The 13137-nt window shown below is 38.2% G+C and overlaps 1 protein-coding gene across 4 annotated transcripts in view; it reads left to right on the top strand.

Moving 5' to 3' along the window:
• WNK1 (WNK lysine deficient protein kinase 1) overlaps positions 1-13137 on the top strand; it is a 99969-nt gene that overhangs the window by 36431 nt on the left and 50401 nt on the right. For all 4 annotated transcript variants that reach the window (XM_057390071.1, XM_057390069.1, XM_057390068.1 and 1 more), the window contains exons 3-4: positions 593-813; positions 2885-3042. In XM_057390071.1, the coding sequence (XP_057246054.1) occupies positions 593-813; positions 2885-3042 (379 nt within the window). The remainder of the gene's footprint in view (positions 1-592; positions 814-2884; positions 3043-13137) is intronic.

The following is a 13137-nucleotide window of genomic DNA, read 5'->3' as shown; positions in this document are numbered from 1 at the left end:
TAAATTTGAAGCAGATTTAAAATGCAATGTGGAAACCTTGAACAGAATGCTTTGATGACTRTTGAAAATGAAGGAATAATGACTTCAGAGCTCCTGCACGTTTCCACAGCTCTGTACCTAGTAACTAAGATTTTGGATCTAGTGATCCACCTCCCCACCCAGTTATAATTAATCAAGGTAAAGGTTGTACCTGTTTAAGAAGTTAAATAGATAAATAATTGTAGTTCATGAACCTTGAATTATTTGTCATTGAAGCAGTGCCTTGAAATTTAGTAATTCAGCTATCTAATTACTGTAGAATGATTCTGTATGCAGATGAGTGATCAGCTATGTACACCAAGCTTTTCACATTTATCTTTGGTCATTACAGTCCCCTGGCTATAGAAGAAAAGGGGTAGGTTTTAGAAAGGGGGATCATCTTAAACTCCTCTGAAATCTTGAAATGCCCAGGTAGATTTTTTAATAGAAGGTGAAGTTTAAATTTATACATGTCTTTAATTACTATTTCCTTGCTTCCAAACAGGAAATTGTATAATTTAATCTACTATTTGTTAGCAGAATCTGTTTAACCTGTTGTTACTTTTTTCGTTAGGTATTTGAAAAGATTTAAAGTGATGAAAATTAAAGTACTACGAAGCTGGTGCCGTCAGATACTGAAAGGCTTACAATTTCTACACACACGCACTCCTCCCATTATTCATAGAGACTTAAAATGTGATAACATCTTCATTACKGGCCCCACTGGATCAGTCAAGATTGGAGACCTTGGTCTGGCAACCCTGAAACGAGCTTCTTTTGCCAAAAGTGTGATAGGTAAGCCTCTCTTGTTTTGGAGGCTGCTGTGCCAGTCTACCTCTTTGGGGACTTGAGTGTTTGAGGAGATTTCCTAAAAAAATATACTTACAAAGGTATATGGTCAAAGCCTGAAAGTATGTAGGCTTTGTCCTAAAAAAAGTAACCAAAAAGTATTGGCTTTGTCTCTTGATTGCAGAGGTCRTTTTGTGTTCTGATGCAATGACGTTGAAATTTTGGTTGTGCTTTTGATATTTGTATATTAACTATTTCAGAATGTAGAGTTCTTGTCCTGCCCAACAATCTAGTACAACATTGTTGATAAAACCACTCTTGATTACATATAAATCTTACCTTTGATATGGTGCTGCTTCAAAAAATGTACAAAAGAATTTTGGTGACCAAACAACATTTTGATATTTATCATAACATTAGTTCATATGGTCAATTTTTTTTTTTCATTTTCACCAGGGGTTACTGTTGAATCTCTTGCAGCTTGTGTGTCATCAAAACATGAGGTATATCAGAGAAAGTCAATATTTTAAATATATATTTATATAATATCACAGTCAGACTGTGGTATAATGCCTTACTCAGGGAGTCTATAGAATGTGGAATCTGTGTAAGTTAGGAGGGTGCATTGGGAAAATACTGCCTTATACAGGCGTGTCCATTAGTAACCCTTTTCAGAAATTGGTTTGATGGAATTAAGTGTTATCATTCTTGTGAATTCTTGAAAGAATTGGTTTTATCAGCTTTGTTTTTATAGTTGGGTGAACAGACTGCAGGGAATGAAATTTCTCTTGCTCTCAAWATTTAGAGCTTGCTAAAATTCAGCATTACTCAACAGTCCTATGCCAGCTTCCCTACTGAGATCAATGGTGTATACCTGTAAATTGTCTTGCAAGCTGTCTCTGAAATATTTCCTGCTTCTTAACCAGGTCAAAGTATTAATAAGGAAGAAAAGAATGGTGTAAAAAATCCATAATTTCTTAATAATATTTGTCATATCTTCAAATTTATCACTGGAAAATTACCATCTGTTACATCGTTATCTGTTAATGATTAGCCTTTGGATAAATGACTGCAATTACATTCTTTTTGGTTTAGTGTGGTGAAAACAYGCAATGGGCTGGAGAACGATCTGTAAATTGTCTGGAATCTGGTGTCTGCAGGAAATAATTCTGTGCTTAAATTTACAAAAAGCAAACTTGCATCTCTGGCTTAAAGTAAATCTGATCATACAATGCAGTCCCTTTGTTTGCAGAGGGGATCTGTGATGCTTCACTGGGCAATRATTTTCTGCGCACTATTTAAATGGGACTTGTTGACTCTCACGCTCTATGCCTGTAACTCAATCTCTCTGTATTTCTGAGTATTTTTGACTGTAGGATGTCCCTCACTAATGCCTGTATCTGCAGTAGGCCTATAAATATACTGCAGGTGGGAAGGTAAGTATATGAAGAAAAGGGCTCTGGTGAGTGGCCTTTGCAGAAAATTACCTTTTATCCTCTTTTCACGGAGATTTRTATTTGTAACGAGAGCTTTTCATTGCAAGGCCTTACTGGAACCATTCTACTTCAGCAAGTAGATGGAGAGCACCAGGTCAGAGACTAGCTGTGGGCTCTTACCAGTACTATTTCTTTTGCAGCAGAGGGCAGTTGGGTAGTTTTTCAAACAAGGTTTAATGTGCCTCCTTTCTTACAGRGAGAAAAGGTAAGTGCTTTAACTCTCCTGAGTATTTGGTTTGAAGCCTATGGCTAGTCTACAGTTTTTCCCTCTTCTTATCCCCTCCCCTCSATTTGATTTCAGGCTAGTCCAGTCTGTTCTGTTATTGTATCAACTAACATACCTAAAYCAGGAACTGCATCAGATCTTACATGCCATTCTTATTCCATAAAGGCCTTGCAATGGAAGACTCACAAAGTGCATTGGTGCAATAGWGTCACTAAGGGTTTCCTCCCTCTTCTTTTTGCCTCCACTTTCTCTTGTCTCACAGGTCTGCCCAGCCGCTTCCCCCTGCGGTGAGTAACGCCAGCAGCCTCTGCTCGCTTTGAGACATTTAGAGTCTGAATCGTTCTTTTAATTTAAGGTACCCCAGAGTTCATGGCCCCCGAGATGTATGAGGAGAAATATGATGAATCCGTTGATGTTTATGCTTTTGGGATGTGCATGCTAGAGATGGCCACGTCTGAATATCCTTATTCCGAGTGCCAAAATGCTGCGCAGATCTACCGTCGAGTGACCAGTGTAAGTCCCTCCTCACTACCGAGTCTAAAGCTACTACTGTTAGCAGCAGAGGAGTACAGCTGGGTAGCATCGGTGCTGTGCCAAGTGTGTGTGGGGGAAAAAAAGCTGAAAAGAGGTTATTTTGGTATGAGTGCAAAGTTAAAGGGTGGTTGAACTCACTGAACATCTGTCAGAAGCTTGTAAAATACGTGAATGGAAATAAAATTTTGCATGTGTTCATACTCTTCAGTATATAAGTAGGTATTACATAGGATTTAAAAAAAAAATGAAAAAACTAACCCTCCAAACCAAGTAACAAAACACACTAGAATAATAACAGATTATTTTCTAAGCCACTTGGGGGATGGTGGAAGTAGTTCAATCTTGAAGATGAGTGGTAACCCTGTTCTCTGCAATAAAGCTGAATCACAGATTTGAGCACTGGCTTAGCTGTTTTCCATTTGTTACCCAGAATGATTTTAAGAGTTCATTGAATTCTGAGTGGCCCTTAGCTGCTGTGTGTTGGGGGCACTTCTTATAATGATGAAGTGGAAACATTTGATAAATAGCAGGAAGCACTTCCACCCTGGTAAGTAGTGGGTAAGTGTAGTGTGTTGAAGGTGGAGGCATTGTGGGAGAAAACAAATAAGGCTGACAACACAATCAAGAGATTAGAGTTGGCCCATCTGGCCAGACTGAGGGGAACATACAGATCCTGAGAGTAGGAAGCAGAAGTGAAGTGCTAGAAGTGTGCAGTTAGAAGTGTGCACTGGATTTAATCTGTGATACCTAAGGCAGTGTTGTGAGGACTATACCAGTGCAGTGAAACAAACATGTTCAACCTTGTGACCTAAACATTCAGAAAGAACAGTGAGGTGGCTGCTTGGGGAAATGYAAACTTGCATTGGATTTCTCAGAATCCCATGTGCAAAGGGAGGAAGAAACTCCCAGACTTACCTGTTTGTCCATAGACGAATGAGTTCCTGTTGATCTTTCTTGTATGTGTTATCTTGGACAAGTTGCAGATTTAATAAACAACCTGCTTAGCTTTGAAAAAATAAAATGCTGTCTTATTCCTGATGCTTCACAATACAAAAGGCAGATAGAATTTTCTAACTTAGAGTTGGGCAAGGGTCTTCATGCCAGAAGCAACAAATGCTGAAAGAAGGCTTGGTGAAATAAAAYTATCCCTTTCTTTCAGGGAAATGTTGGAGAGGCATGGAAGAAGGAAAAAAAGAAGTCATTAGTGGTCACTTTGGTTTTTTGCACAGATGCTAGAATAAGTTTTTATATACATATGTATATACACACACAGTTGTTTTTTTGGTTGGTTTTTTCCATGTTTGTGAGTTTACCTATTGTTTTCTAAACAGAGATTAAGAACTAGTCTTAAATCTAATCCTTACTCTGACTRTCAGCATAATCTGATCTGGAAGCAGTAGGGATCAGTGAAAGAAAACTATGTATTTTACTAGAGCAGTCTCAGTGATACCTTTTAGTGTGCTTATGGATGTATCTTGGACAAAGCCAAAAGCAGCAAAATTTGGATGGACGTTTTTCTTAGAAGAGACACMTACTGCCTTCCTTAAGAACTGCTAGGAACTGGGCTATTGGTGAGAATCAGCTGTTGAGACAATCTGAGCTTGGAAATCCTCAGGTCTTACAGACCTGTGTTTTCCCTGATCTTTGAAGTACTTAGCAATGGAGGGCTCTGTAGGGGTTTGTAGCAGAAGTTACCTAGAGACTTACCAGGGATCCACTTACCACTCGTTTATTGTGTGCAGTGCTCCTTTCTCCCCGTTGTTTTTGGCTGACTGTGGAAATTCTAAGTGGATGAGAAACACTGGCAATTTTTTGGTCTGTCCAACACCACCTTCTATTCTACTCTGCTGATGGTTCACAAATCAAATTTATTGGTTCGTTTTTTTCCCCCTACTRTTTAATTTACTGCTGGAGAGGTCTTGAGTTACACTTTAATATGGAATCCAGCGAATCTTGTTTTTTTTCAGATGGAGCAAAGGATAGGAAGAAAAGATAATGAAATGTACATTTTGTCTGCTTCAAAAGGCTGTGTGCTTTGGTGTATTTGGGTTTCTTTATTTCACTGTAGTTGCAAAACAGTTTGTTCAAAACAAAACCAACCAGAAACCAGGTGAAAAATTTTCAAGGAAGGCAAGACAATGTTATCTGGAAATAAAGCCTTAACTAACTGTCTTAACTAACTGATAATGGAAGATTTGGTGTTCTGTAGTGTGGAAAGAGACCTGTGTTATGAAAGTGAAATAAAATACCCTTGGCATTCTTTTTACCACTCCATGAAAGCTCTGTGAAACAATGTGAAAAAGAGCCATATAGCTTCTTGCCCTTGTCCTTTTCTCCCTGTTTAAGAATATAAGGTTTTCTTCAGTTTCAAAGGAGATTTTAGAAGTTTAGACCATGTGTRCAGTTGTGGGTGAGGGGAGAACCAGTTGATAAATTCAGTACTTGAGAGGACAGTATGTGAGCTATCAATCACAGAGTGGAGCCAGAAAACACCTTCCTGCAAAGGTGGCTCCAGCAGTACTTACCAACACATCTCCTTCTAATGTATGTTGGAAGGTGGATGTGTTTTCTGGAAGATGTTTAGCATCTCCATTTCAACCCCTTCATTACTGGGACATGTTTAGGGRTGTTTTGAGGTAGCAGCTACAGTCCTGCTATAGCTTAAATTGAAAGGATTATTTTATCTAGGTACATACACAGAAAGCAGAAGGAAGGACAATAGGAATGGTCTCCTGTCAAAAGTCATGGAAGATTATGGCATGCTAGAGCTTAAAAACTACTGAAAACCCAAAGGCAGTAAGATCAAAATGTGCAGCCACTCACTGCAGGCCATATGTGTTTAATTCATTTACCTCATCCTCTTTGCAGTAACTGTTAGGCTTAGTAAAAAGCAAAGTTGCTCCATTATCTTAAATCCTTGCTATTGCTTAGGACAGAATCTGTAAAAGGTRTCTTAATGCCCAGGGTATCCTCTCAGAATCTCCTGGTAATTCCAGTTTATGTTCTTTTCTCCCATTTTCTCTGTGCATTGATCTCCTTTTTTAGGGTGGTCTTCAGCTGCATTGCATTTTGACCTGACACCTTTTGTGATAAGGATTGCTCTAGACTATGCCCAATTACCGCAGCTTGGAGTTGGGGTGTTTGCTAGGATTGCTGAGAGTCCTATTCTATCTCTTTAGTTCAGTGTCTTTCCTCATGGTTGGAAGCAGTTTTTTGTTAAATAATGAAGTTTGGCAAGCAGCGATCTAGAATTCAAATCTAAATGCTGAAGTTTCTCTCACAGATGAGACATTTTTTGGCCCAGGCAGCAATTGTTGCTTCACATTTTGGACAATAGCATTGCTGYATGAGTCTGCTGTTCTGAGATGCTTGTTTATACCATCTACATTGTCTCACTGGGAACTATTTCCTTAAAACAGTGCTAGGATAAAGTTCTTGAATTTTCTTTGGCCCAAGAAACACAAGTGCAATTAAATTGGTATTCTGGCTTACTTTATCTAGAAGAATTCTTTTAACGGAATAATCTGGGTATATAACTSGCTTTAAAAACCCAACTGTCCAGAATTTGTAGGGCTCAAGGTGTTATGCTGAACTTCATTTTACTGTTCTGGTAAGGAAATCAGCAGTTTGACACAGAATATTGACCTCTGTACTTGCACCCCTTTAGCATACTCTGGCCAGACCCTTTCTTTATCAGTTTTTTTTGAAAGGAAAGACATCTGCATGGCTTRTCACTCAAGCATAAAGGAGCCTAGCCTGGCTCTTTGTGTTCATTAAATCATAGTGTTGCAATTTTGTCTCAAAAACTTGTGATTTTTTTTTTTTTAATTTTTTATTAAAGCCATCCTCTGCTGTTCTTTGAAATTATTCTGAATAAATTAGTGGTTATTACTTAAAGAAATTGCAGCTCTTAAGATTTTCACCTTCCTGGGGGATGGGGAAATCTCTGAGGTTTAAGCAATATGTCTCCTCAGCTGGGACTCAGTTCTTCCAGTGAGCACTTACTGATGCCTACTTGGCCTTAGAAAAGAAATAATGTAAGCCTGCAATGAATTGACAACAATCTGCACTATAATTAAAGTATTGTCTCCTGCTCCTTTCATTTACTTTTTGACCTCTGATAAGGCAGGCACACCTTTCTGTGATACACTTCTAAATTAGGGAATGGATCCCCTCTTTTTTACAATTCTGTTCTGTATGCAAGTAATGCAGAGAGTTCCAATGCAAAATGTAAATAGAATATATAATTCTGTTATGTGCTTGCTTGCAAAAAAAAAAAAAATAGAAGTATAAGATTTTGGTAAGAATCGGGAAGGTTTCAGTGCCTGACTTTTCTTCTCAGGAGACTGGTATTTTTTTCTTCAACCTGTTCCATGCATGTTTCAATTAAACAGTTTGTCACAGGAGAGATTTAAAATGGGCTACACGTGCATTTAAATGGAAAAACATATTTATAGAACAGACATCTTAAGTATGATTTCTTAATTTACTCTGTTTGGGAATCAGTGCAATGAGAGCATAACTAACTGCAGTAACTTCAGCTGCTTTGTCTCAGCCTCTGGTGAGACTGCTGAAACCCAAGCTGTTGCCTCAAAATCTAGTTTGGTTTTTATCTAACTCATGTTGCAATTATCACACAGAGATGTAGGATAGACCTCTACTCCTTTTGCCCTGTGTTTCCTTTAAGTTTGCTTTTTGCATCACAGAGGTYCTCTTTATAAGCATGTAGAGGTACTGATTATTCAATCTCTAATACTTGGATGTCCCAAGGCTTAAATTTGCTAGGTGATTGACTAGTCCCAGGACTAGTAAAAGGACAATTAATGTTGTTATTATGCAGATTTTTCTCCTTGTATATCTACCACACTAACATCAAAATCCAAATATATTAATTGCAAAAAAGTTAATACAGTTTCATATGTACTAATCATCTGAGTATGAGCAGAAAACTCCCGTTTTCTTTCTTCCCCTCCCATTAGATAAACTTACCTTTTAAGCTTTCCTGATGGACCTGTGCTCTATACTTGATTTTTGSCACGCATACTTGGACAAAGTGAAGTTTTGCATTTGTCCTTTCCTTCAGCAAAAGTCCAGTCTCTTCTCTCTATACAAATGTCTGCTGTCTGAGCTGGCCTTAAGATGAGAAGGGGRGAAAAAAGCATTTTGCATTTTGACCTTAAAAAAAAAAAAAAGGTTGGTCTGTACTAAAATGTTCCACAGCAGGCATAACATTTTTCTTCTCTGTTTTCCACAGCTTAAAAAAGGGCCTAAGGGAACAAGGTACATAATGAGTAASCTGACCAGGCAGTGTCTAACTGGTTTAAAACTCCTTAATTTCCCTAACTGGTAGGAACTGGAACTCACTGGTTAGTGTGAAGGTCATTCTCTTTGCTGGAAACAAGGCAATTACAAAGTGCCTTAGTTTGGTCAGTTGAGATAAAATGAATCTCTTTTTCAGTGTCTCAAAAGTTAGGCATCATAAGTGTCTAGTCAATTGCTTTGTTTTCACTAAATGTGTGGTGGGCAAGGTGTTCTAGCTTTTATTTTCTTCTCCCTGAGTGGTCTTAAGCAGCAAATAAAAAATGCTGAACCTTTAGATGTATGATTAATTTTACTTGCAGTGCTTAATGAGGGATTATTAATTTCCTCTTTTACTTCCTGGAAGCAATATCCTTTGGTTTTCCTTTATCTTGAATGACTTGGTTTCTTGACCTGGTTTAGATACATATAGAGATACCCTTCCTGTCAACCTTCCTAGTGAAAAAAAACATGGGAAACAAAATCGATGGAAAAATAGGGAAGGGAAACCCTCGGAGAGAGAAGGTAGTCTTTTGTGAAAGCAGGTACTGAAAGGCCACAAACCTTCAACCAAGCACAGGAAACAGATTAAGAAAGGACAAACTCTTGTATTCATTCAAAGAAGAAACTTCTGGTAGTCAAGTATGAAATGTAAAAAAAATAAATTGTACATCACATGCAATTCCTTTGCATCACCCTGAACTAAAGAATGCCTAAACATCTAGCACTTGACTCTTGTAGCCATTGAACTCAGTCAGAAGCATTTTGCTGTAAGAGCTTTAASAGTGCAGAATCTTCCTGTGTGGGGATTCAGTCACTGACTCATCAGCTCAGAAAGATATAGCCTTAAAAGTGGAAGGTGGGAATTGAAGCATTTGAAGCATTAATACCTTAAGCAGCCTTGCATGTTACTTTAATTTGTTCAAGAGGACTTCTACAGTGATCCAACTAAGGAAAAGTAGTAATCAGCTTGAACACTGAGGTACAGCAGGCTGCGTGTCAGGCAACAGAGATGATGAAGGGACTGGAACATCTCWYKTMCCAGGACAGGGTGAGGGAGGTGGGCCTCAGCCCACCTGGTGGGTTCAGCCACAAGAAGGCTGACAGGGGACCTTATCAATGTCTGAGTATCTGAAGGGAGACTCTCAGGAGGATGGAGCCAAATTTTTGGTGATGCTAGGCAATAGGACAAGAGGCAACAGGCAAAAACTGCTGCACAACCAGTTCCTTCTGAACGTGGGGAAGRACTTCTTTACTGTGCAGATGACTGAGCACTGGAACAGATTGTCCAGAGAGGTTGTGGAGTGTCCCTCACTGGAGATATTMAAGAACCATCTGGGTGCAATCCTGTGTCACATACTCTGGGATGACCCTGCTGGAATAGGGAGATGGGAGCAAATGACCCACTGTGGTCCTTTCCAACCTGACCCAGTCTGTGATTCTGTGTGGTTTGCACAGCTAAGTCAGATGATGCCTGAATTTGGAAGGGAAAAGGTTTGTTCAACTGGATTCTTTTCTGAAAGTGCCTCACTGTTCTGCATCAAAAGCTTTAAGATTACAGCTAAAAAWATTTTTGTCAATATTGCTGTGAAACAAATTTGGTTTGAGGAAAAGGGACCTGTTTTTTACATTGCTCACCAATGAGCCTGGATTGTGTCTTTTGGCAGTTTTGAACAGGAATATGATTTTAAGATGATCAGTAATTAAAACGAGTGGAGGATAGTGAGCACTGGTTGAGTTGCAGAAAATCAAGATGTAATTTAAAATCTGAAATGTAATATTACAGAGTTTCTAAATGTGTTTTTGGAAACCTAAGTAAGTTCACAGAATATGGGCTAAACAATGTATCTTTAAAWATTTGAAAGTATCTTTTAAAGATCAGGTCTGTTAGAACTCTACTAGTATTTAATACTCTGTCCTGTGCTGACATCCAGTTAGTTCTTACATCAACTGAGRTTAATTTAACAGGAGATGGGAAGGTGGCTCTTACGAACAGGGAAGTGATAACTGTTTYTAAAATGCCTGGCTCTGCAGTGTGATGAGAACCATTATAATTCTGTAATTTGTGAATCACTGAAGCATTACTATGGGGAGACTGATAGTTCAGTGTTATTTGTCATACAGTGACCCTGGTCAAGAACACTGACATTAAGAATGCATAGGTTACTATTTTCTGTCCTGCCAACTGTAATGTATAGTTGCAAGACTATCCCATAGGAATGGGATAACTCCAGGAARGTCTTCACTCCTATTAAAGTAAGTCTGAAAATAAAAGGAATGATGACTTTTGGGGCAGTGTTGGAATTGTGCACTAGTTTTGGTGTTTGCAAAATTACCTTAGGCTTTTTAAATAGATAACCCTTTGTGAAGGCTACTTCTGGTACCAAATGGTTTTCGTGGCCCATGTTATATAWTTTTTTTAATTCAGTTCAAAGTCCACTGGAGCTAATCTGTGGCTTTTGAGTTACTGTATGAGAACTTAAAAATGAGTGCAGGATGATAATTTTCTACCAGAACGGGAGCAGATTAAAGCAGAAAATGGAACTAACACAAGTTTGTTTTTCAAAAGCATGTTTTCCATACTGAAAATAGAAGACAGACACTTCTAGTGTTGTGTCTCTATGACATTTCTAAATTTATATAACTGAAATGTGTGTCTAGGCATGTCTGGTTCTTTTTTGTTTTATTTTATTTTGAAAGCCATTTTCAATCTGAAGTCCCAGTAAAGCAAAGGATTGTTGAGTTAGCTCACATTGTTCACATGGTAGAGGCAGCATCTCAGCTGCTAAGGGTGATAGTGCATAGTAGATGCAACTGATCTTACCTTTATGCTTTTGTGCAAGACTGGAAAGTGTTAATACTGGTCCACTTGTCCAGTCAGATTTACTGTAATTTCAGAAGAAACTCTGTCCTCAGACTGTGTTTCTAAACCAGGCCGTTTTCACTGTTACATGGACCAATGCTATTCGTTTGCCAGCTGTGCACTTAGAATTGTGTCCTGGTTACAAAATTCCCTGTTCTAGACCTCGATTACTTTATTCTATACATTAGAATTGCTTGTGATAGYTAATCAGTTTTATTTTTAACTGCATGTTCTTAGCTTCAGATTCTTTGGACTTCTGAAATAGGCTGATACTTTATTTACCTGGTGCTTCTGAAATACAGCGGACTTTCATGTCTAAAGTAAAAACTTAAAATAACTTGAATGCTGGGCTAGATCACTTGTCAGTGGGGTGGCTCTGATTGTATATTCTGCAGTCATGCATAGCATTTCAGTATTGCCACAAATACACTGGGTTTGGACTTTAGTTACTGCCTTTTGTTTCAGAGTGCTGGAAAGAATTTCAGACAGTGATTTCTAAGAAGAATTGTAACAGATTCCTGTTTAAACTTAAATGTGCGGGAGCAAAGCAACAGAATTGTAGCCTACAGTTTTCTAAGGCTTTGAGTGCTGTAAAATCTCTGGCCATAGTAGGTAAAAGTACAGTATTGAGACACTGATGAGGCAGTGTCAGTATCTTGCAGCTCTTGGGCTTGAAGWTCAGTTGTGGGATATGTATGTGGCRRTGATACYAAGCAGTGATTGCTGGTCAAATGAGGAGTCTGTTTTATTCTTTTCACCAAAACTTCTCTCATACAAATTTAACTTTAKGAAGAAGCAATTAGGTTGAGTGTGTCAATCAAAATACAGATATACCTTGTGTACTTAAATCTGGTACATCTGGCCATYTTTTGTTGTGTTTGACCTCTAATTTTTTTACTAATGTCTTAAAATTTTTTTTGAGGCTAGGTGGTAAATGAAGAGGAAATGAGCCTTAATTGTGGTCAGTGAGGTTGCAGCCAGCAGACACGTGTAAATTCTGCAGGGTTGCCATTATCTTTACGGCATGATTCTAATATCTGGGCACATGTGCTTAACCTTCTTGGAAAAAGTTAAGGATCATGAGACTTAAATAACTTTTACACCTCTGCACTGGAGARGGTGAAGGCCAATTGGTTAAGGTTTTCCAGTGGCATAAAAGTCTCAAATAGCTGAGATAGGAAATTTTGATCTGGATGGTTGTAGGTCCTTCAAGTTCAAAAGGTGTTGGGTTCAAAATGTGTGGTTGTTGTTTCTGGCCAGCAGGAAAGACAGTGAAGCCTATTGGGGTCTGATTAGTACCCATGAGCTGGCTCTGGCTCACTAAAGCTTTCATCTGCTTCCACTGCTTGTATTGCAGTAATGCTGTTTACTCTGTTATGATACTGATATGGTCCAGAGCTTATTCTGCAGGATTTACCAATTTAATTCTTGGCAGAATTTTAAATTGTCCAGAATTAATTGCTATCAAAATATTGACATCAGTGAAGCTAAATTTTTACTTTTGTTTAATATGTTGCATTTATTTTTTTTTAACTACTCTAGTTTGCTTTTTAAGCAGAACAAGAAAATCCATTCTATGTAGGCAAACCATGTTTCTCTTGAACTGAGTAAATCTTAAGCTGAAATATTTATTTTCATATTCGTATTGAGTTGAACTGGGATGAGAATTATCCAACAGTTTCAGATATATCCTATGTGAAAYAAGGAAAGAACTWAATCTGAAAGATTGTTCMTAGAACAAACAGCMAGATTRAGATGAAGGATTAGAGATGRAAAGGGTGGTGAAATGGTTAAACATGCAGGTTTTGAGGGCTGGGTAAGTAACTAATTGCAGGTACTGAAATTTAGGAGATCATGGGGTAAACTAATTTAATCTATATATACCATTGCCTGAGGGCTTCTTTGAGACTGGG

The sequence above is a fragment of the Malurus melanocephalus genome, unplaced genomic scaffold, assembly GCF_030028575.1.
Source record: "Malurus melanocephalus ecotype Western Australia unplaced genomic scaffold, MMel_1.1 scaffold_22, whole genome shotgun sequence".
NCBI lineage: Eukaryota > Metazoa > Chordata > Aves > Passeriformes > Maluridae > Malurus > Malurus melanocephalus.
The sequence above is the reverse complement of the archived record's forward strand: the minus strand, read 5'-3'. Positions and strand labels throughout refer to the sequence as shown.